Source organism: Panthera onca, chromosome A1 (genome assembly GCF_046562875.1).
Source record: "Panthera onca isolate mPanOnc1 chromosome A1, mPanOnc1 haplotype 2, whole genome shotgun sequence".
Lineage (NCBI taxonomy): Eukaryota > Metazoa > Chordata > Mammalia > Carnivora > Felidae > Panthera > Panthera onca.
The window spans coordinates 189,924,276-189,949,603 of NC_138339.1; the positions used below are offsets into that span (position 1 = coordinate 189,924,276).

General features: G+C 39.4%; 1 protein-coding gene across 8 annotated transcripts in view; it reads left to right on the forward strand.

The window, feature by feature from the left end:
- LOC132681968 (uncharacterized) overlaps positions 1–25,328 on the forward strand; it is a 142,355-nt gene that overhangs the window by 80,947 nt on the left and 36,080 nt on the right. For all 8 annotated transcript variants that reach the window (XR_009611355.3, XM_078432649.2, XM_078432655.2 and 5 more), the window contains one exon: positions 1,973–2,120. Coding sequence is in view for 1 of the 8 variants with exons in the window: in XM_078432682.2 (XP_078288808.1) it covers positions 1,973–2,120 (148 nt within the window). In the remaining 7 variants the exon portion in view is untranslated. The remainder of the gene's footprint in view (positions 1–1,972; positions 2,121–25,328) is intronic.

Here is a 25,328-nt window from a genome sequence, read left to right on the forward strand (position 1 = left end):
GGGGAGGGGAGGAACTACAGGAGATCAGGTTGATATTTTACCGAGAACTGTTCTCTGTGCTTAGATAAGGACAGCTGCTGGCCCTTGTTGAGCAAAGTCTACTGGAAACTTGGAAACCCCCCCGGCTGTCAAGGGAAGCCATGCCTGCATCTAAGGCTGAGCAATCTGGGTTGGGTGGAGTGGGTGAGCTCAGTGATACTGGGAGAAAAAAGAGCATCCTGAGAAAACAAATAGTGATTCCCTCGTGGAAAAATGAGCACTTCACCAGGATTTAGGGCCCACCTACCTGCTCTTGGATAGCCTAGTGCATACTCTGAAGAATCAGATTCTGGACGTTCACTTTGTTGCTACCTTCTGGGAAGGGCAGGTTGTGTGGGGTGCACTAAGATGTCATTCATAGGAATGCAAAATTTTGCTAGGAGTGAAATGAACCAGGGTGACACACACAACACGTGTGTGTGCACACACACAATTAATGGAAGAGAACGGCTAAAGAGCCTAGGCAGACTAGTTTAGGGAGGTCAGCGTCGGGAGGCTGTGCCAGAGGGGTATGCGTGGACTGTGACACTCAAGGCAGTCAGTGGGCCATGCAATGAGAGGAACAGGCTTGGAGCGACCGCAGGAAGGAGACCAGAGAAGGCCTGAGACTCTGGGGCTTCTGCCGTGTGGACACTGCTGAGGTCACGGCGGCCCCAGTCACCGTGGTCTGTCCCCATCCAGGAGTCATCACAGCTGTTTTTCTAGGGGATATCTAGTGGGGACCTCCATCGAGAGCTGATGTGATGGGCAAAAGTGATGCTCGTTCAGCTCTGTCTGAACCCCTTAGTGTGAATGTCCTTCTCATAGCGACCCAGAACACTTGCACGTTCCAATGTCACTCCCAACCCTACCTACAGAGTGCAAAAGCAAAAATGTGGGCCTTTGACACTCAGGGCAATGTGGGACATGGAAAATAAAACCTTAACACCTTAACTTGGGGGAAACTGAGGAGAAACAACATGAAATTCCTTCCCAGAGATGCGGCATGTGGAAACATGGCCATGTGTATCATCCCTGTTATATGAGCCACAAAATGACATTTTCTGTGGTGGAGTCCCTATCCCTTAATTGCATTGTTATTATAATGAAACTCAATTAATATTCTACTTCAACTTTGATTTCTAGAAAGGACCCAAAATATCGGTGTTACCAAGACTTTCATCATTTGCATTTCTCTTTGACACTGAAGTACACATTATCTCCATAATCTTAGTATCAGCAAATATTACCTAGAAATTTATAGGTGTTACCAAAACTATAGTTTCCACTCCCTTACCCGGGCTTGAAGTATGGTTGGTAAGATCAGATAGACTTCTTTTTTGTTTTAATTAAAAAGTTTTTTTTTTAATTATTTATTTTTTGAGAGAGAGACAGAGTGCGATCAGGGGAAGAACAGAGAGAGAGAGGGAGACGCAGAATCCGAAGCAGGCTCCAGGCTCTGAGCTGTCAGCACAGAGCCCGACGCAGGGCTGAAACTCATGAACTGCGAGTTCATGACCTGAGCCGAAATCAAGAGTCAGATGCTGAGCCCCCCGAGCCACCCAGGTGCCCCCAGATAGACTGCTTCTTTTTAAAAAAAATTTTTTAACGTTTATTTATTTTTGAGACAGAGAGAGACCGAGCATGAACGGGGGAGGGTCAGAGAGAGGGAGACACAGAATCTGAAACAGGCTCCAGGCTCTGAGCTGTCAGCACAGAGCCCGACGCAGGGCTCGAACTCACGGACCGTGAGATCATGACCTGAGCCAAAGTCGGCCACTTAACCAACTGAGCCACCCAGGCACCCCAAGATAGACTGCTTCTTGACACAGCTTGTCCTTATTTGAATGATCCACAACATAGAAAAAGTCGAAGGTTATTGTGTAACTATTAGAAGTTATGAATATTTAGCAAACTGCTACACAGGACATAAATTTACTTCGCTGTTTTATAGGTGCTTTCAGGTACAAGTCTAGAAATACACTTGGCCCAACTCTGGAAAACTTCCATGAAGACATTAGAGCAGAAACCCATGCAGCTGCTGCCTTGAAGTCCTGTCTTAAGAGAAAAGGCCCACCTCTTGCAGGATCTGATATAGGAAGGTAATTGGGGATCTCTTCTGAGTGATTCCAAAGAGGGCTCACTTCCTCCGTGCATATTTGAATATCTTCTGGTAACCTCTTAGGCTGGTGGTGAAAACATTAGGAAAATGCTGTGCTTGGAAAATTCACTTTATCTACTTGTTGTTTAAGTAGATAAAGCAATTAGGCTGCTATTAGAGGTAACTGGCTTTCTAATTTCAAGTTGTCAAAATCAATCTCTTTTGAGTTATCCAAAGGTACACACAAATACAAATCTTCCAAAAATATTTTTGACAAATTTAAAAATTAGTTAACCATTTTAAAACTATTTTTAAAGTCCCCCAACCCCCTAAGGTTGCAAGTTAGGTCTTAAAAAGGGCTTAAAGATTTTTTTTTGAAGTTTATTTATTTACTTTTGAGAGAGAGAAAGAGAATGAGCAGGGGAGGGGCAAAGAGAGAGAGAGGGAGAGAGAGAATCCCAAGCAGTAGGGCCCCGACTAATAAGCTGTGAGATCATGACGTGAGCCCAAACCAAGAGTCAGATGCTTAACAGACTGTGCCACCCACATGCCCCTTAAAGAGGGTTTAAAGAAAAGTCTCAGTGAAGCCTCAGACCACAAAAGATCATTTTTTTAACCCCCCAAATTCATTTAGCCTCATAAGCTTTGGGGGAAAAATAACCCATATTGTCTTTGGGCAATTTCCATAGAAGACCCTACCATTCTCATATTGTGTCTTATTCCTATTTTTAGACAGGGTGTGGTAGATTTGGTGAAGCATGAAAGGCACTAATGTTTTTAAATTTTTATTGGTTTTTATTTTTCAGGATGGGGAGGGATGTTTACTTTTCAGACTGCTTTCAGATTTCCTTCAAACGTAATTACAGTGACATTACAGCGAGAAATGAACATGACTGGAAAATCAGAAATTGAGATGCTATTAACTTAATGACAGACCGCCCTGTTTGTGGAGGTGAACACCTCCCTTCCTGTGTTAGGCACATTGGTTGCTAGCAACAGAGACCAGCTCTTTCTGACTTAAGCATCATGCAAGGATTTTGCAGGAATGATTCTAGAGAGCTTACAGATCCCAAGGAATTGCTGAGTCACCAAGCCTGTGGGAGGGTGGGAGCTGGAACAGCTCCAGGGGACTATTAGCAAATTCACTGCAGTGTCTTCTCCGGACTGTGCCCTTGGAAGAACTCAGCCCCAATGGCTTCCATCTGCTTTTCATGCAGTTATAGAGAGATGCGGCCTCCCAAAAAAGAGAGTCCAGTTGGTCTGACCTGGTCACATGCCATCCCTTCAATGCCCTTGAGAGAGTCCAGTGGGACCAGAAGAACGGGAAGGAGTATGGTCCTTTAAAGGGAAAGCTGAGGTTGTTCCCAAGAAGGAGGAAGGGAGACTAGGCCAGCATCACCTGTTCGGTGCCAAAGCAGAGCCATCAAATGGAATTTTATCTCCTGCTGTCCCTGAAGTCTTATTGTCTAGCACAAAGTCAGCATGAATGCAGGTAGGAAGACAACATTCTGATGAAAGATATGCATCTTTGACGTGCTTTTACTGTTCTTCTTCTGATGTTTTTATGCGGATTCTTGGTGGAAAATTCTGGTAGGCAAGGCATTGAGCTGAAGGAAAGGCACGGATTAGGAGAGCTGGGTGGTCAAAGCCTGCTGGCGGAGAAGACACCTCTTTCTCTTTCTTAGACGCGCATTCCTTACTGCCAGGAGAATTTTAAAAAACAAGCACAGTAAACTTTCTGTTTATCTTACACCTATAATTATAATAATAACAGGTTCTATAATTCATGCAGATTATTCACAAATCTTAATAAGAGTAACTGGAAACCAGTGCAATCAACATTCTATATATACTTACTTTGACACTGGGAATTAACATGTATTTAAATATAATGACATAAACTGCTCCTATCTGATTATAGTTACATGATGAGGTGGTTCCAATATCAGACATGCATTTAATTAGAAGAATGTATCAGTGATGGGCATATAAGAAATGATTTAGATAATTAATGATAAACACTTTGATTTTATTTATTTTTTAAAATTTTTTACATTTATTTATTTTTGAGAGACAGAGTGAAAGTGGAGGAGAGGCAGAGAGAGGAGATACAGAATCCAAAACAGGCTCCAGGCTCTGAGCAAGCATTCAGCACAGAGCCCGATGCGGGGCTCGAACCCACAAACCGTGAGATCATGACCTGAGCAGAAGCCAGACACTTAACCGACTGAGCCACGCAGGCACCCCATGACTTTGACTTTAAAAACAACTTTCTTTTTATATATTTCCATCCCTTCTCTACTCTATCCAGCATTCTGAGGTTCTTGCCTTATATGAAGAAGAGTCTCAAATAATATTGTATTTCTTTTAGGAAAACTCCCCACAATTTGATTTATAGGCAGAGAGAGGTTTACTTTGAAGCAAATGAAGCTTTAGTTTTGTTAACCCTTATTTGTATGGGCTCCTTCCAAGCCTCTGTAGCTAACTTTGCGTTTTTGTGGAATTTCTTTCTTTTTCTTTTTCTTTAAGTAGGCTCCGTGCCCAGTGTGGAGTCCAATGCAGGGCTTGAACTCACAACCCTGAGATCAAGACCTGAGCTGAGATCAAAAGTCAGATACTTACCCAACTGAGGCTCCCAGGTGCCCCTGTGAAATTTTTTTCTTAAATGCTAATCCCCTCAATATTACTTTAGGCCCAAGAAAACCTGGATCTGCCCTGCTTATGGATTCTGGGTATGTAACCTGCCCAGTATCAGCTATTCCCTCAGCCACTTCCTGATTCTCTTGCAGGCTGCATCAACCCAGATTTGAACATTGTACATTCAATGGTTTTCACAAGAAATCCAATAAACACCAAGGATTTCTGTAGGTGTATTTTTTTTTTTTTTTTTTGGTAGTGTTTACTGAAGACATTGAGTGGGGAGACCTGGTGGTGGGGAGGAGAAGTGGGGGGGCAGAATTGAGTAGGAGTGGGAATCCTACATTATGTAACAAAGCATCTTAAAAAAGTATCACACTAGATGATTTATGTTCATTGGAATTCTTTCTTGGCCTTGCCTCTACCAAGTCTCTGTGACTGTTACTTTCTTTTTCCTTACTCCCCCTTGTCTGCATGCTCTTTTGTTCTTTTGAATTTCCCCAGGGGTCTTCAAGTTCCTTTGCCCGCTATTACACAGTGCCATGCGTCTCTCTCTCTCTCTCTACTTCTACCTCGGGCTCGCCTCTCCTCCATCACATGACCTAGGAACTTGCCACCACATTTAATTGTCCTCTGCTTTGTAACGAAAGCCTTCTACTTGAGATCATCCTCTGGGATCTCACCTCTCACTCCAATGACTATTTTGCAGTATTTTATTCTCCAAAAATATACAATACTTACACCAAGCAGAATTTTGGTAACTGAAACATTTTCTGTCTCCATTGTTTTTAAGTGCACATTTTCACATGTGAACGGTACACAATTGGAAAATCCTGGGGATTACATGATTGGCTGCCAGATTGAGGACCGGTCTCCTCATCGTCTCTCTGGGCAGTAGTAGCACATACTAGAGGTTCAATAAATGAATATTGACTGTTTATTAAAGGAAATTACCATTTTGATAAGGGGTGGCGTATTGGTATTCACATTTTTAGTTTGGTTTGATACGGAAGCTGCAAGAAACATTCAGTGACTGGGCCTTTTCCCCAGAGGGCTCACAGAATCTGCACAGATGGGAGGAACAAAGAAAAGAAAAAAAAAACTGACAAAAAAAGGACAACTAATCCGAATGAATCTACCTATTGACAATTTAAGTGATTAGTAATAGGGACATTTTGACCTAAATAACTCCTACTTTTGACCTATGTGTGTTTTCACATCATTTTATAAGCATGCTTTAGAGGCTTTGGAATTTTCACAAAAAGATAAATTCTGTAAGAAAATCATTTAACTTTTTAGAGCGCTTTTTAAAATTTTGTGCATAAGAAAATAGATAAACAGAATATATAAAATGGTAAAGAATAGGCTTTATGATAAAGAAAAGAGCTAATAAGTCTTTTTGTTCATTTCCAATATTTTGAAGCCTACTGAATGTAGTCATACAGGGAAAGCGACATTCAAAATAGCAACAGAAGAAACAGAGTATTTTTAGGCCCCTGAAGTGGCTTTCTACTTTGTAGGGCTCCTGGCTTGTAATAAATTGGAATTTATATTTCCCTTTAGTTAGTGCCAATTCTCTTCTCAAAGATGAGACATACTTTCTGATTGTACCCATGTGTCCCATAGTATCATCTGTCATTGTTGCCTCATCCTTGGAGTTGACTGGGATCAACTCTTGGGTTCAGGTTAGGATGCTGTCGTCATGGATGGTCAGCTTCTGGCTCGTGTGCTGGGGCGTTTTCTCAGGCATGTCTTCCATCAGCTTTTGTCTCTTAGCCACGTGATTTGGGACAAAGAGAATGAAGGCCAGGAAGGTGTCATTGTCTTGCAGCTGGAAAACCTCACCAGTTCTGCTGACCGGATGCTGTATTTCAGTCCCAATCTTACTATTAACCATTTCCTCAAAGAAACTGATGGGACTAGTGAAATCTGCTCTGAGAGCCGCTATCATTATTTCTGAGAGACAACATTAACACCAGAATTTTCCATGCTAAGTTGTGACTTGAGACCTTTTTTGGCTCAGCAGAACTTATAAGGCAGGAGATTTAATAGAATAAAATACAGATTAAAAGAAAACACACAGATCTGTCTTCCTATGACACTATTTATTGCAACTCCATCTCCCATTTCTCCTCAAGATGTTTAGTTGTCATGCTTTTTCTTAGCATAGACATGAACTGAGAATCTGAACTGAAAATATTTTTAGGGACAGATTGACAGGAACTTGATTTAGTATTAGGAGACATTGTTAGTTTGGGACAATATGTTGTTTTAAAAAGTACAGAGAGCCTGGGACTTCTGTAAGAATTCATTTAAAAAATTCAAAAGAAGTAAAGCATATATAAGGAAAATCTCCCTTTACCTTGTGTTTCTCTCGTTAGTATAGTAGTTTCTAAAAAAAATGACAGCAGCCTGCATTTATTGCTTAACCTATTCACGTAGCCATAGAGGTATCATTGATTTCCAATTTTATGTCAAACCATTCTTGCTCATGGAAGTCCAAATCTATTCATTTATTATTGTGTGTACTTGAGGGAGGGAGAGGAGTTCATTGATCCAGTGGAGCATTGGCTGGTAAATATTTAATGTTTATTCCTATCACTGAAATTATTCAAGTTTGAATATTGACAGTCGTTTGAATGTGCCCGTCGGTATGGCCCTCAATCCATAACATCATCTCCAGCAGGCTGCAGTTTATTTCATTTTTGCAGACGGACCGGACCGACTTGCCGTGCAGTACTTCTGAAGTATTATTTTCCAGATGGCTGTCCTACAGTCCAGACCAGAATTTCAGTTAATCTTGAAGACTTTTGGTGGAAGGATTATGCAAAAGATGCTTGAGCCCTACTCTTTCTCAACGATGGAGCATTATTAGAACTCTAATATCCTCAAATGTGCTTGAGAATTATTGACCTTTATAATTATCTTTATAATTGTGTTATTTCTCACCAGAGATCCTTTGCTGCACCAAGAGAAAATTTCTGCTCTCAGATATTCACCACAGCAACAAATACTTTGCTTCATGCCCTTATAGTTATCCATATTTAAGGGCTTAAGACTTGGTTTTAATTTTGAGACCCTTGGCCATCTGCCCGGCCTTAGCTTTGAAGGCATTTTCATCTTCCCAAGCATCCTACACCTGCTGGTTCCTTCAAGGGAGCATGACTACCTGGAAGTAATGGAGAGAGTTCTCCTGGACACCAGTGTTTTGTTGGGCTGCTTCTAATAGCTTGAATTTTGACTTTCAAGAACATCTGGCTTTTTGACCCTTGTATTGATTCTTATCTTTTACCCTTAGATTTGACTTACAGGATTAGACTTGGCTTCTGTCTCTTGTACCTTTGAACTTCATTTTGTCCCTGTGGTCTTTGGTCTAGTTGTCCCTGTGGCTCTGAGTGTTTACAGCCTCCACTGTTCCCATACAAGCCCCGAGAATCCAATCCTGATCCCAACCAAGTACTTGATCATCAACATGTTTGAGTTAGATCAGTAGTCCCTTCAGGAGGACAAAAGTCATATATCGTTTGACCATTTCTATGTTCTTTAAACAAAACAAGTATAAGACTTCTGCTTTCTGGTTAGGGGCTTTAGATGTAATGTGCTATTATAATTCTGTTTTAAAATTGTGGGTTAATATTAACTACAAATTATTCATTAAAAAATATACAGTCCACTGGCTTCTGCACAAAGTTAGTTGTATTATTTCTCTCATCTTTTGGGGAAGCTCATGAGAGTCTGACAGAAGTAGGGTCTCTAAACAAACTTTGAGCTTGTCATACTAGTGAAATGGATAAAAAATCGGAAAAGAGTGTAATATTCTATTATATTTTTGGTTCATCAGGTGCATTTTTAAAGAACAGTGTCTTTTTACTTGGTTTGTATAGGGGATTATTAAAATACTCTAGAAGGAAATATTTTGTTTTTATTTTAATTTTTTTGTTTATTTATTTTTTGTTTTTTTAAATGTAATTTATTGTCAAATTGGCTTACATGCCTTTTTTTTTTTTTTTTTTTTTTTTTTGTAAAAAAAGGGCTAGGGGGTGCTCTGGAGGCACACTGCCTGGGCTTCAGACCTGGCTCTGTGTAATTTTAGACAAGTCATTTAATTTTCAGGGCCTTGATTTCCTCATCTCTAAATGAAAATGTTTCGAGTATAAAATGAAATAATATATGCAGTGTTTATCATGTGGTCTTGTTCACAGTAAGCACTAAATAAATGTGATTAAGTATGTTACATCATTTAGAGTCCTTTCATCTGAAAGTAACAGAAATTCTGACTCAAACTGGCTTAAACACTAATGAAGTTTCATTTCTTATAATACCAGAAGGAGGAAACTGGTTACCACCCTTTAGGGAGGCTTGTGTCCATACCTCAGTAATGTTACAGAGATCCACATTCTTTCCATCTGTGATCTGCAATTCTTAGTGGTGACTTCATGTGCAGATAGTGATATGCTATATGCTATAGCAGTTTCCAGACTTGAAAAAAATCCAGAACAAGAGATGCTATTCCATCCAGCAGCTCCCCTACACAGGGGTACTTTTCCCAGAAGCTCCCAAGAAAGCATCTTTACACTTTTCTTTGGTCTGAGTTGAGTCATAAGCCTGTTAATGAACCAATCACTAATAAAGGAAGTGACATTCCCTTTAGATTAATAAAGTACACCTCTGGATGTGAAGATGGGGTTAGCTTTTTCTAAGAGAAGAAGTGAATTTCCCAAGATTATGCAGACAGCCTCAGTGATGTAAGAGACCCTTCTCTTACATCAGACCAGACCTGAGCCTGGTGTTTAGAGTAGTAAAGAGTGGTCTGTACTTTTGGGACACGTGTTGCGTTGACATCACTGAGGGAAAACACGAAGAAATAAGTGTTCCTTGTTAACCCTTAGGATGATTTTAAATTTTCCTAATTTTCCTACTTTTTATAGAATGAAGAAGTTCAAAATGGAATTTTGGCACTGGACACATTTAAAATAGGATAGTTAGTAAAATATTGATTCTTCATTATCAATTTTTAAATTAAATAATTCCAATTTAATTTGCCTGAATATTTCACACTGGTTTGATCTGCTCCTTAATATGCCCCTGTAGGAAGGCAGAACAAATGTAAATGTCTTTATTTCATAGATGTAACCACGGGATAGAAAGATAAAGTGACTGTACTTATTATCCTTCTGACACTGACCCTCAATCTTTACATTATATTATGCATTATGTGCTCCTTGTTTTCCTTGATGTTCTGTCTCCTTAACTAGAGAATATACTTTTTAAGGTAAATGACACATCTTCCAGGGCAACTGGGTGGCTGAGACGGTTAAGAGTCTGACTCTTGGTTTTGGCTCAGGTCATGATCTCACAGTTTGTGGGTTTGAGCCCTGAGTCAGGCTCTGCTGGAACCTGCTTGGAATTCTCTCTCTGCATCTTTCTCTATCCCTCCCCAACTTGTTCTCTCTCTCTCTCTCTCTCTCTCTAAGTAAATAAACTTTAAAAAATGTTTAAAAAATGATACATCTTCCACGTGTTCTAGAGCTTAAGTATTTTAGGATTCAGGATATGTTTGTTGATTACATTGAAAGATTTGGATTTAGTGTCATTGTGTTATCTGTAGCTTTCATGCTTGTGGTGATGTCTCTGGTCCTTTGTAGTCTTTGTAGCGTCCCACTTACAGAGTCACCTTTAGGATCTCTTGCAGGGCTGGTTTAGTGGTCATGGACTCCTTCAGTTTTTGTTTATCTGGGAAAGCCTTTATCTCTCCCTCTATTCTGAATGACAGCTTTGCTGGATAAAGGATTCTTCGCTGCATATTTTTTCTATTCATCACATTGAATATTTCCTGCCACTCCCTTCTGGCCTGCCATGTTTCAGTGTACAGGTCTGCTGCTACCCTTATGTGTCTATCCTTGTAGGTTAAGGCCTGTTTGTCCCTAGCTGCTTTCAGAATTCTCTTTATCTTTGTATTTTGCCAGTTTCACTGTGATATGCTGTGGATAAGACCCATTCTTGTTACATCTGAAGTGAGTTTTCTGTGCCTCCTGGATTTGGATGTCTACCCCTTTCCCCAAATTAGGGAAGTTTTCAGCTATAATTTTTTCAAGTAAACCTTCTGCCCCTTTCTCTTCTTCTGTAACTACTATGATATGGATATTATTATGTTTCATTGAATCACTTAGTTCTCTAATTCTCCCCTTGTGATCGAGTATTTTCTTATCTCTCCTTTTCTTGGCTTCATCGTTTTCCATAATTTTGTCTTCTATTTCACTTATTCTCCCTTCTGCTTCCTCCATCCCTGATGTCACTACATCTAGTTTATCTTGCACCTCATTTACAACATTTCTTAATTTGTTGCGACCATTTCTTAGTTCCTTGATCTCTGCAGCAATAGATTCTCTGCTGTCTTCTATGCTTTTTTCAAGCGCAGCTATTAATCTTATGACTATTATTCTAAATTCTTGCTCAGATGTATTGTTTACATTTGTTGTGAGCAATTCTCTAGCTCTCATTTCTTCGTGGAATTTCTTTTGAGGAGAATTCTTCTGTTTCATCATTTTGGCCAGTTTTCTGTCCCTTAGGTATTTTAATAGCTTATTATGTGTCCTGCACCTGCTAGCACTATTATACACTGTCCAGAGCCTGGCCCTTTGGAGGTGTTTTTGGAGTGTGTCATGTGCTCTCTGTTTTTGTGACTCTGGTTGCTTTATCTCCCTACTCGTAGTGGTGGTTTGGGTCTTCCACCAGGTGTGCTTTGATTTGTCTGTTGAAGTAGCCCTGAAAAAAATTTTAAAAGGGTGGTGGGGTGGTGGAAGAAGACTTACCCTATACAAAGAGAGAAATGACAGGGGTGGGGAAAAAGAAAAGACAAAAAATTGACCAAGCAGAGAATCAGAGAAACTATACAGTTTAATCCAGAGAGGGAGAGAGAGGAAAATAAAGAAGAAGGAGATACAGAACATCTCAGAGCCTGGAGCCTGCTTCAGATTCTGTGTCTTCTCTCTCTGCCCCTCCCATGCTCATGCTCTGTCTCTCTCTGTCTCTCATTAATAAATAAATGTTAAAAAAATTAAAAAAAAATAAACAAACCAACAACCAGAATAGAGTAGGGAAGGAATAAGCAGAAGAAAAGGAAGAAGAAAAAAAAATACATATATATAATAAGAATTGACCAAGAATCAAATCAGAAAATGCAAAACTGCTGGACTGATATCTGATGGTGCCTTGGAACCATTGGCTGTGCTGGTCTGGAAGAGAGCCTGTCTCATCTGGTCAGTGTCAATCTTGCTCCTGTAGATACACAGTTACAGGCACAGAGGGACGTGGTTTGGTGTAGGCGGGTCCCCCCTCCACTATGGGCCCACTCTCTGGTCCCTGAAGCCCCACCTTGTGGTGATGGGGAGAAAAATGGCGACACCCCAGTCTACCTCCCCCACAGAATGTCCCAAACCACTCTGTTTAGATCATCCTCACAGTGCCACGTGAGCGTGAGCACACCAGTTTGTCCTGCTCCACAGTCTCCCACACCACCCTGATGTCCTAATCTCCCTCCATGTTCCCTGGTTCCAGGGAAGTTCCACTCCACCCAGCCAGTCAACAAAGGGCCTCTGGCTGGCAGGTGCCTGAAGAGTCTTTTGTCCTTAGAGGCCAAATGCCTTCTTCCACAGCACTGAAAGGAGAGGATTGCTCTCTCCAACTGCGCCTCTGAGTTGGCTACGGAGCCTAGGGCTGTCTCCCCTCCTCCCCAGGAGTGAGCATAAGGCAGCAGGCCCCAGCCTGGAGAAAGCCCTGCAACCCTAGAATGACGTAAAAATTGGTTCTTTCTCCTTTTTTTCTGTTCCCTGGTCTGTGGTTTTTCTCTTGTCTGAATTCAACCCTACACTTCCACTGCCTCCCTTTCTCTTCCCTTTGTCTCTGCACAGAAGGAAATTCCTCCCCTCCATGCCTATACTGCCTGTTTTCTCTCTCCCAATTCTCAATCATGCACCTATGGCCCGCAAAATAATCCCCGTGGGCCCCTGGAGATGTTTCTGTCACTCTGTAGCCCAGATTTCTGGAATTCAAAGTCTTCTGGCCTCAATCCTGCTGTGTTTGAGGAACAAGGGAACTTTGGTCCCCCTACTTCTCCACCACGTTGACTCTGCCTCTCAAATGTTTGTTGATTATAAATGATCTGCTGAACTAAGGCAAGATTAAAAATCTTGAGTTTGAATCTTTCCTTGACAATGATACATTTGTGGACAGAGCAATGAATCTCTGCCTGGGTCAGTCTTAGAGAGCATTTATTTATGTGCAAGGAAACCCATTCTCCTACCAAATTAAAACAAATAACAGTTTGGTATTTAATTTCCTCTTGACTTCTTGTGACTTCATAGAATTTCTTACAAAAAAGACTGTATTTTAAAGACATGAAGCCACTAACATACCAGAAAATCTGAAGATTATGAAGTAAATCAAGGACGAATGTGAACAAAGTTATAATCCAATCTAATGAAAACAAGCGAAAAGGAAAAACAGAAACCACTCTTCAGAAGCAAACAGAATTACCAACTTCCAAATAGGGCTTTTCAAGGACAGAAGGGCACAATCAATTGGAAATGGGTCAACCCAATATATACAGTTCAGGATAAGATAACAGCATCAGCATCAACAAAAATCTAGGATATTTGAATATTTTAAGACATCTGAGACCAGGCACTTTCTATCATAAATAAATTTATTTCTATTAAATTATGTTATTGTAATCTAAGAATAACTTTCTAAATGACTTAAATTAAATGGTACTGAGTTTTCTTCTGGCCTCCATTTGTGGCTGGTGCTCCGTTGACTCCATTGGAAACACTTGTAGGTCCTTCTCTGTCTGTGGACTTAGTTGGGAGGATTCCTTTATGAATGGCCCAGGGAGATGAACCAACATCTAGAAACTAAACCCTTATGGATAAAGATGTGGCCTTGTACCAACATTTACCTGTTTGGATACATTGGAAAAGTAGGTTTGTTTGTTTGTTTGTTTTTGTTTTTCTATTTTCACCTTGAACTCCTTTTCATTCCAAATTTGTTTTGGATTTTATCAATGCTTTGATTACAACCAAAATTAACAAGTTCATCTCCACAACAGTTGCTGGAAGGGCTTTTTAGGCAATCAGTGTCTTTATTATGGGGTGCATTGTCTGCACAAATATGTAGGAAGACAAGTACTGACATAAAATTAATCAGAGTATTCTGATTATGTATTTCACACATTTCCCAGTAGTGTGTAAAAAAAAAAATGAGAATAAAAATGTTTCTTTTCAGCTATGATTAAAATAGATCATTATTTAAATGTAGTATTATTTACATTTTTATGAATGTTATGTGTACACAAAAACCAAACTTTGTTATCTCTTTCATTTTGGTGAATGAAAGACAAATTTATGGCCTCATAATTGTGTACCGTTTTTTATTTTATTTTATTTTATTTTATTTTATTTTTAATTTTTATTTTTATTTTAGAGACAGCAAGTTGGAGAGAGGGACAGAGGGAGAGAATCTTAAGCAGGCCCCACGCTCAGTCCAACACAGGGCTCTATCCCATGACCCTAGGACCATGACCTGAGCTGACATCAAGAGTCAGATGCTCAACTGACTGAACTACCCAGGTGCCCCTATACTCCTTTTGTGGTAGCACTCATGTGTCTAGTTTTAATTTAAAAAGAACCAATTATTTTTAAAACAAAAAAGTGGGCTATCTCTATTATGGTAAATGTTGCATTATTCAACATGTGTGCTGAGTTTATTAATTAACTTAGTTCCTTTTTCTCTTTTTTAAAACCTGCCTTCATTTTGGTTACTTCACCAGAGAAAATACCCATTAAAGATTAAAAAAGAACAAACTAGCCGTGATGGCTAAATGAAATAATGTTGTTCGAAATACATTTTGGTCACCCATCTTGGCCTTGTCTCCTCATTTGTTAAGGCCACTTCCCAACCCTGAGTATCACTAAATTTTAATGATGTGCTGAATTGCTCATGTTAGCCTCTTGGCTGTTTTGGCCTAGTAGGGCATGGCAGACCATTTCAATTGACAGTGATTCTATTCCAATTAACTGCAAACAACTCTGACAAGTTACTTCTCTGCCAGTACATTTTCATAAAGTATTTCTTCACTCTAGGAGAAACCAAATTTGAAATCATACCTTAGGTAAAGAGGTATTTGAAAGTCTTGAGGTAATTGCCGGTTCCTTCTGGGAAACGTATTAGCTGTAGTTTTAGTAATACCTTTTATTATTAATCTTCCAGCTACATTATTAAAATATTTCTTAGGAAAATGGATTAATTCATTAAATCTGACAAATTCTACTGATGTTAGTGGTAGGTAAATCTCTAAGCTCTAGGGAGCCATTCAGTTGTGTAGATCTTTGGTAAATATTTCCGGAAACGTGAAAAATAGGAGATATTGTTGGGGGAGGCAGTGGACTCTTCACATGCAAGGAAGTGTGTTGAAGGAATGTTGTTTGCTTGTAGTGGTTTGAATGGGTCCAGGTGCAACTGGGGGAATGAGCTAAATGACTTCAGAGATGTCTTCAAGACCAAAGTCTCAATGACCTTTTCCCATGATGAATTCCAACCGACCTTGTTCAGTGCTGGTGATTTCAATCTCTATATTCAGACTCCTCTATGCTCCATTGCATATATTGCTGTGTAATCTAGATATGAAATAAAGCTTCTCATGCACCTCATAACCAAATATTATTTTCTAAGAATTTGCTAAAATTATGGATTTGAGAGTCTAAAAGTTGCGTCATGATTTCTGTTAATTGTTGGGGCTTTCACTCATATAGTCCTCTATTTTTCTATTTTTCTGCCTCTCTTCTTCCCACGTCAACCACAAAGCGTAAAATCATTTTCCTGTGTTTTACAAAGCTATTCTCATCCCTTTCCCCCAACATCTCACCCCCTCCAAAAAAAACTGGCATACCCTAAACTCATAAAAGTACTCAACAGAACAAAGGAGACTTCACTTCCTTGTATAGCAGTTGGGGATCATAGCAAAAAAGAGAAATATACGCAGAAATAGAGAAGCTAGGGGAGAATGGAAGGTCACTGGGCTATCAGTGTTTCTCTCCTTATATTTTTTAAAACCAAAAATTTTTAAGTGATAACAGCTGGTCACATGTTTTTCTAGTCTAATTCAGAGGGGATTACCTTCTAAAGTAACTCATCACTTTGGCAAGACGGTGCCTTGTCAAACACATATCATATTTGACTACATTAACTCTCCTTTCTCAAACATTAGCTGCAAAAAATCCACTCCTCTTTCCTTTTTATAGCCTCTCTTCCTTTAAAATTATCTTAAAAACTTTACTTCATGGCACAGTAACCCATCTGGAACCATTTGGATGTAGCCTGCCTGTTTATCTATAGACTCATCTCTGGACATAATCTGTCTAACTTCTTCATTTACAGTGGATATGGTCTGGGAAAATGGGGCCAAAGTAAAATTGCAACACACCTCTGTCCAGTTGATGTGGATAAGCCCTGTTATTTCAGCCTGGTCTCTGTTAGGGAGAAGATGAAATTTTAGCTAAAAGGTAGCATATGGAGACAAATAGAGAGCTAGGTGTCCAGAACGGAGATATCTTCATAGCAATTTTCCCCTTTTTCCCCCTGAACTCATAATCAAATCTTCATCAAGCCTCTAGGACCACCTGGTATTGCTATATTGAATAATAAATTCACTATAGATAACACATCTAGCTGAGAATATTGAAGAAAATGCAAAAGAATATTTTTTAAAGTTTTTAATAAAAGTAAGTTTTGGGGTGCCTGAGTGGCTCAGTCAGGTAAGCATCTGACTCTTGATTTCTGCTCAGGTCATGGTCTCACGGTTCCTGAGATCAGAGCTCCAGGTTGGGTTCTGTGCTGACATTGCAGAGCCTGCTTGGGATTGTCTCTGTCTCTCTCTCTCTCTCTCTCTCTCTCTCCTTCTCCCTCTGTCTTTGCCCTTTCCCAGCTTGCACTTTCTTTCTCTCTCTCTCTCTCCTCCCCCTCTCTCTCAAAATAAATAAATAAACAAACATTTTAAAAAAGTAAGTTTTCATGTTTAAATGAAGAACTGTGCAAGATTTGGGTTTAATTGGATGCTGGTCTAAATTAGAATAAACCATACTTGAGTATTTTCTTATAACTTGAGAAATGCTATTGAATGTCTTTTGATTGTTTTCAAGCCACAGCTGAGTGTAGCAATTTTTTTCTGAGTGTATTTGAGAGTGCAAAACTTTGCTTACAATAGGAACTTAAACAATTATAGGTTTGAATTGACTTAGCAGGACTATGAAACAATTATGTATTTAAATCTATAGCGTGAAGCCCTGGTGTTTAGTTGTATGCTGCAGCAATGTGGTAAATCTACTATAAATTTATCTTTCTTCTTATTAAGCTTGCACTTACCCACTTACCCTTAGGAAGAAGATATCTTAGAAGGTATCTGTTTTCATTATATTCTGAGATTCTTCATCTTCCTTTAATTTTTTTTTCATTTAATCCAAGGATTAACTTTATTATTCCTTTTCTTTTTTTCTTTCCTAAGAGCTGCAACATTTTCATGATGTCCTAAATCTTACAGCACTGAATAGAATATAAATGGAAATCCAAACAGGCAAAGGTGTAATCTATCACCCTTTTCTGGGGCTGTCACTTATCAGAGGAAGTTCATTCTTGGCTTTCAGGGTTTTAGCATATACATATTATTTTCACTTTAGGTATTTAAAATACTTTATTAAGCTTTAGTGTTTTCTGAGTCTCTTATTTTTGTAAAAACTGATATGCTGAGCAAGTAGAATATTTCTCTCTTTCTATAGTTCTACAATTGGACTCTTCTAAAGAAACATGTTCCTTGTGAGGAAAAAAATATGTGTGCTGGATTTAAAGTTATAGGGCTAGCAGCAAATTATTCACACTAGGGTTTCTTTTCTTTTCTTTTTTTTTTAAGTTTATTTTTGAGACAAAGAGAGAGAGAGAGAGAGAGAGAGAGAGAGAAATCCCAAGCGGGATTCGCACTATCAGTGCAGAGCCGGATGTGGGGCTCAAACTCATGAACCGTGACATCATGACTTGAGCAGAAATCATGAGTGGAACACTTAACCAGCTGAGCCACCCAGGTGCCCCTCAACACTAGGGTTTCCGATAAAGGACCAATCACTCTCTTCATTTGACAGAAATGAAGCTGAGACTCAGAGGAAGCAAAGTGACTTATGTAAGTTAATGGTAGAGCTCACTACACTTTCCTGTACCACCTGCTGCTTCTCATCTAGAAATCTTTCCACATTCATTCTTCCTACTGCACATCAAGACTGTATAGGGGATTTTTAAAATTAGAACTTTTTTCAACTTTATTGAAAACATGACATACATGACATTATGTACAATAAGGTTCACAGTGTGATGGTGAGATCATTCATTCATCACCTAATATAATTATAATATTTTTTTTGTGTGTGGTAAGAACATTTAAGATCTACCCTTTTATCAATTTTTTTGGGTATGCATTTTCAGATAAGAAGATGCAAAATAAAATTCAAAAGATCATGGGCTCTGATATCACAGAGGCCCAGGTTCAAATCCTATCTCCATTATCTACTGGCTGTTACTCTTGGCCAAGTTACTTTGGCCTCGGGGGAGACCAACATACACATAGAAATACGTTTTATATATATATATATTATATATATATATACGTATATTTGTGTGTGTGTGTGTGTGTATATATATACATATATATACATATATATATATATGTATATATATGTATATATATATAAATAGTATGTGCTCTGATCGGAACACACACAGGATGGTATGAGAGCACGGAGAAGAGGCCCCAGCAAGGCTTGGGAATATTGGAGAAGTCATACCTGACCCTCCGCAATTGAGAGGCTACTCTTGAGACCTGTAATAGGATTTGTGAGGTGCAGAAAAGTTCTCTTGTCCAAACAGTGTCTCTCCCCATCATCGACCATCGCTCTCAGTAACATACTGCTGGCATGCCTAAAATTGCCACTGTTGTTATTACTTCTTTGGGACAAATCTTTCTCTAAAATGCCTCAATGAAATACAAGTATGTCCAAAGAGTAGGGCAACATATTCAGCACACTTTCTACCTCCTACCCCATTGCCCACCCTTTCCCCTTTCCCTTGTTACCTGAAGGCAGGTCAGGGATTTGGAGAAATGAACAAGGACAAACGAGTTGTGGCTGAGAGGCTGGGAGAGGCTTGGTGAGGGGCTGATTTCCCCATGTCTGGAATGGCGCTCCTCTGGAGGAGAGAAGGTGTGTATAGTGGGCGAGGTGGATACTAAGGATAAACTTTGCTGACCCAATTATTTCTCTGAGACCAGTTGAGTTCCTAAAGGTGGAGACAAATATTTGGGACAGTGACCTTATAAGACACTAACAGTTGGAAAACTGAGGCTATCAAGGGAAGGCTTCTCCCTATGTATGGATCTAACATACACATTTTATATTAAACAAAAATGAGAGGACCATTAAGACATCTACAAATGGGGAAGATGAGAAAAGTAGCTACTATGAAGGAATTGCCTTTCAGATGAATAATATTTTATATTTTTGATGAACTAACACCAGAGTTGAATGAGAACTAGAACATGAAGAGAAACCTTTAGAAGAAAGTATCTAACCAACCCAAAGCTGCAGTTTCCAACCCTGTGTGTTTTCTTACACTGACCTACTGTCTAGGTGCTAGGAAATTCCAGGATTTCTATCAGAACCTTAGTGTAGCAGAGGGCACCTTGGGCCACTGTATTTGGCTCAAAAAATATGCTCTTGGGCCCCCCTCTTAGTCCATGGAAGGCAAATAGATAGATAGATAGATAGATAGATAGATAGATAGATAGATAGATAGATGATAGATAGATAAATATTGGCAGTATTTCTGGCATTCTGGCATTTGTACTTTTAACAGGATAGATTTCCACCCTATTTTATCAGTATAACAAATCAGTCTTGTGAGCAGGTCATGTTTCTGAGTTATTGTCAGTATCTGACTTCACTTGTAAGTAGATATACGTGCATTATATATCTTGCAAAATAATATCCTTATGTGTTTTTTACATGTTGAAATTCTATCATACAGGGCATTATTGGTGAATGTTTTATCCAACTTGAGCATGTTAGGTAAGGTCACTTATGAGGAAGGAACATAGCCAGACCCAGACATATAGAGCCAAGGACTTAACACACTTTGAAGCAAGTAGTCTTGGTTTACATTGCTGCCAGGAAGGAATTTCCCAGGTAAAAATCAGGATCCTAACTTCCACAGTGTGATTTATCATATTCCTAACAGAGATAAATATTTTCTTAAAATTTTTTCCTTTGCCAGTTTTCATGGCCAGAACTCGGGTCATTAAAATCTAAACAGCCAATATGTTGGCAGTCCTTGCTTCCATGATCTCATTAAATCACTTGTGGAAGCGGTCCAAAGAAACTCTGAACTTGCAATTCCCTGCTGTTATAAAATGCTCTAATTCCAGGCAGTGTGATGAATGAAACAGAAAAAAGAGAACCAGGTGGTTGTTATTGGAGTTTCCATAATGTTTTCAATAATACTGTTGACATAGGGGACAGATAAATGAACCAAACCCTAGATGAGCCTCATAGGTCAAGGCTGATGCAATAAGCCCGGTGATATGGTTGTAGCCCTTCTGTTGAGCCATCTTGCATGCATGTACATCAGGAGGTTCAGCACTACTTGGTTTCCTATCGAGGGAGGCCAGTGTATTTGTGTGAGCTTTGTCATTCCCTGGGCATAACCGACTCCCAGGTCTGTTGCCATGGCTTCTGATAAATTTTGAAGATGTTGGAGGCCATGGATTTTCAAGGGCTCCATTCCCTATAAATGCTTGGCAGAACTTTCCGAGGAGCAGTAGCTCTGGTTGCTGGCCTGGCTTGGCATAGTGGCTGGGAAGTCTAGGAGGGCAGGTCTCTTTTTCAGGATCAGTTTATGGAGGTGAGCATGAATCAAAAGGCGATATCCAAGGCGGAAGCTGACTGACAGCAAGACTGTCTACTGGTGTTTTCATCCAACGTAAATAGTCAGGGATTGGGGAGGGGAGTTTCCATGTATGAAGTCATAAGACAAAGATAAGGTAAAAGAAATTTATTTATTCAACAAATATTTATTGCAACAGGATACATACACTAGGCACAGGTTTAGGCATACTAAACCTGTAAACCTAGCACATCTACTTATGTGGTTTATAAGCATTCAGTAGAAGATAGAGTAGAGCCTGAAGGAGCCTTTGTACTAGGGAGTGTAGCCCCAACTGCTTTGCCCCTGGGTAGAACAGCTGGGGGTTAAAAAACATCTGACTGAAGGGGTACACCCAATTTCCTTAATATGACTTACAATACATTCCTTCTCTAGCTCTTAACAATTTAGCCTCCAACTATCTCAATGACTATTTTCCAAACAAACATTCTAGCCATAATAAACTATTTATTTACTCGTTTATGACTGAGACATACTTTCTCTTGCCTCTGGAACTGTGAACATGCTCTTCCTTCATTTTTGAATAATTCTGCCCCCCTCCTTCCTGCATCTTGGATACATATTTCCCGGCCAACTCCTTCTTATTCATTCTTTCTAGGTCAGATACTGCTTCCCTTGGGAAGTTGTTCTCAATTCCTAGGCTTAGGTAATGAGTGTCTCCCAGGTTCTTCCATATAACCCTGTACTTACCATTGTTCTCATACAAAACACATTTGATTGTAATTTCTAATGTATTCTCTGTACTGTCCACAAAACTGTAGCTTATTAAGGGCAGAGATTCTATAATGTTATCATTATTTCTCCAGATCCTAGCACAGTGACTGAGACATGACAGGCACTCTATAAAATATTTGTAGAATGTGTGAGTGGTTGACAATATCTGAGAGAAACGATCTTCAGTGAATCAAACGGAAGGCAGAGAAATGTATTGCTGCAAATCATTCTAAGTTAACTAGGTGAAGTAATTCATTCAGTCCTTCATTGGTTCCTGCATTTATTTATTTATTTATTTATTTATTTATTTATTTATTTATTTCTGTAGCCAAACTTGGTAGGTGTGAAGTTTCATTTAGGAAGAACTTGAAGGATTGTTTCAGATGCATCTGGCACTCTAGAAAATTATATTTTCTAAATATGGGTTCACCAATATATATCCCATTCCATATGCTCTTCAGAGAATGTGACACGAACAATATTCTTTCTGCATTAAAACTAGACACGTGTTTGCATCTGCCTTGACCGATGGAATGTGGCAGAAGGGATGCTGCGTGACTTTCCAGTCTAGGTTATAATTAGGGAGTATGATTCTACCTTGCTCTCTTTCTCTCTCTCTCTCAGCTTGCTCTCTTTTAGAACTCAGCCACCATGGTGTGCAGAAGCCCAGGCCGCATGGTGAGGCCATGTGTACGTGTCCCGGCCAATTGCCCTAGCTCAGGCCTCAGCTGACACCTGAAATCAAATGCCAGACTTGTGAGTGAAAAAGCCTTCAGATGATTCCAGGTGCCAGCCTGTAAATCTTCCAGCTGAGGCCCCAGACATATTGCAGTAGAGGCAAGCTGCTCTCAGGCATCTTGTATGAATTCCTGACCCACAGAAATCAGGAGAGGTAAGAAATACCTATTGTTGTTTGAGCCTCTACATTTTGGGGAGATTATTATGCAGCAGCAGATAATACAGGCAGCAGGGTCATTTCCCCACCTCTTATGTTTGCTGGCTTTTCCCCTTGCAGTGAGAACAGGCTTCCTCAGAAACACAGTCAATGGATTAAGTTTGTATAAACGAAGAGGAAATGCAAATGGAATTCGGGGTGGGGGGGGGGGGGCAGATAAAAGGCTAAGAATGGTCATTTAAATAAACATTAAAAATTTTAAAGAAAAAAGGGGGCACCTGGGTGGCTCAGTCCTTTAAGTGTCTGACTGGCTCAGGTCACGATCTCAGGTTTGTGAGTTTGAGCCCTGCGTCAGTCTCTCTGCAGTCAGCACAGAGCCCATTTTGGATCCTCTGTACCTCCCCCCCTCCCGACCCCCACCCCGCCTCTGCCCCTATGCTGCTTGAGCTCTCTCTCTCTCTCTCTCTCTGTCAAATAAATAAACATTAAACAAAAATTAAAAACTACAAAGACTAAAAGTAAAAGTTTTAGAAACCAGACAAAATTTTAAAGCAAATTTAGGAATAAAATAAATAAAATGAATTAAACATGTGAAAATGAGAAATCCTCTCTCTGTTTCAGTGTTCCTTATCCCTGTCTTCCTTCTTTCCTTCTTGCCTCCTTTCTTCCATCCTTCCTTTTCCCCTCTTTCTGCTCACAAAGAACTAATTTTCAAAGAAAAGCTAGCTTTGTAAAACAAGAGTTGAACATACGAGAAAAGAATCACTTTCACTTACAAAGACATTCAAATTAAAATTCCAGTGATTTATATGCACATATATGTACATACATATATAATATATGTATTTCATACTGGCTGGGCAAGTCAGGAGTCCATAGGGCAGGCTGTCAGGAAAGGCAGGCTGTTAGGAAGGGCAGGCTGGAACTTTTGGGCTAATAAAACTGCAGTGACCGTCCACATGTGAAGTGAACGGATTGAATCAATCCACTCAGATTATCTAGGATAATCTCACTTACTTAGAGCCAGCTGATTATGGACTTTAATCAAATCTACAAAATACCATCATAGCAACACCTAGATTAGTGCTTGATTGGCTAAATGAAGACTGTGGCTCAGCCAAGTGGACACATAAAACTGACCTTCACGCCTTCATTTGTTCTTTCTCTGATACTCTTCCTTTCCTAATGTAGACTGAGTTTTCTGACCATATCCTTTTCCTTCTGCCAGCACTTCTGCTGGCGATAAATTCCATGCTTTTATTTGTCTGAAAAGAAAATTGTGGAAAGTCTTTATTTCTCTTTCACTTTTTAAAGATAATTTTGCTATATAGAGAATTCTAGGTTGGGGGGGGTCCTTTTCAATACTTTACCTGTTTTGCTCCATTCTCTTCTTGCTTGCATGGTTTCTAGCACAAAGTACATTCTTATGCTTGTGTCTCTAGACGTAAGGTGGCTTCTTTCAAGATTTTTTCTTGTGTCTAATTTTCTGCAGTTTGAAGAATATGCGTAGGTTTAAGATGATTTTTAAAATAATCCTATTTAGTGTTCTCTGAGTTTCCTGGATTTGTGGTTTGGTGTCCATCATTAACGTTGGAATTTCTTGGTCAATATTACTTAAAATATTTCTTCTGCCTCATTCTTTCTCTCATTTCCTTCTGATATTCCAAATAAGTATATTTATATCTTTTATATTGTTACACAGTCCTCGAATGTTCTGCTCCATTTTTTAAAATTCTCATTTTTCTTTGATTTCACTTCAGGAAGTTTCTATTGACCTATATGCAAGCTCACTGATTCTTTCCTTACTGTGTTCCAGCCTACTAATGAGCCCATCAAAGACATTCTTCATTTCTGCTAGTGTTTTTGATTTATAGTCTTTCTCTTTAATTATTTCATATAGTTTCTTTCTCCCCACCTTACCCATTTATTTTCACACGTTGCCTACTTGTTCTATTAGAGCTTTTCATATATTAGTCATAGTTATCTTAAATTTCCCATCTAATCACTTCAACATTTGTGCCATATCTGTCTGGTTTGCTTATTGCTTTGTCTGGAGAAAAGTAGGTCCTTCACTTTAAATGGAACGAGTGAACGAATGAAAATATATAATAAATGAGGAAAACAAAGTTTTATTATTGAGGTACAAAGGTTTAAAAACATACACAAACGTAAGGTTAGTACAACAAGTTGAAATATGGAAAAGATAACACACTATGATATGTTGAATAATGGCTCCAGAGTATATCCAGATCCTAATCCCTGGAAGCTGTGAATATTTTCTTCTACGATAAAAGAGATTTTTCAGATATGATTAAATTAAGGATTTTGATACAGTTATTCTGGATTATGTAGGGGGCATTTAAATGCAATCACGCGTGTCTTTACAAAAAGGGAGGCAAAGGGAGCTTTGATACAAAGAAAGTAATCACCACCGGAGTAAGATTCTATGATGATGGTTTTGAAGAAGCAAGATGGAGCCAGAGCCACAATGCAAGGAATGCAGCTCTAGAAACTGGGAAAGACAAAGGAATGGATTTTCCTCTAGAGCATGGGCCTGCCTATACCTGGTCTCAGTTTAGTGAAACCATTTTGGACTTTTGGTGCCTGCAGTTGTGAGAATAAGTAAGTGTTGTTTAGACCACCAAATGCGTGCCACTTTGTGACAGCAGTCAGGAAATTATTGCACATGGTGATGTCCTTAAAAGAGGTCTGAGTTGCCCCTGGCTTCCTATAGAATGGACACCTTCTCTGGGGTGGAGAGTGGGGTGAGTGGAGAGCCTTGGGCAGAATACCTCAGATAACTCTTCTTTTCTGCCTCTGCCTCACTGTCTAACAACTTGAGCTCCTTGCCAAAGCATCTATTTCCAGTGGAGTTTACTCACCAACAAATTCGAGACTATTAGGTGAAAAGAAGTGATTCATGCCTCTTTG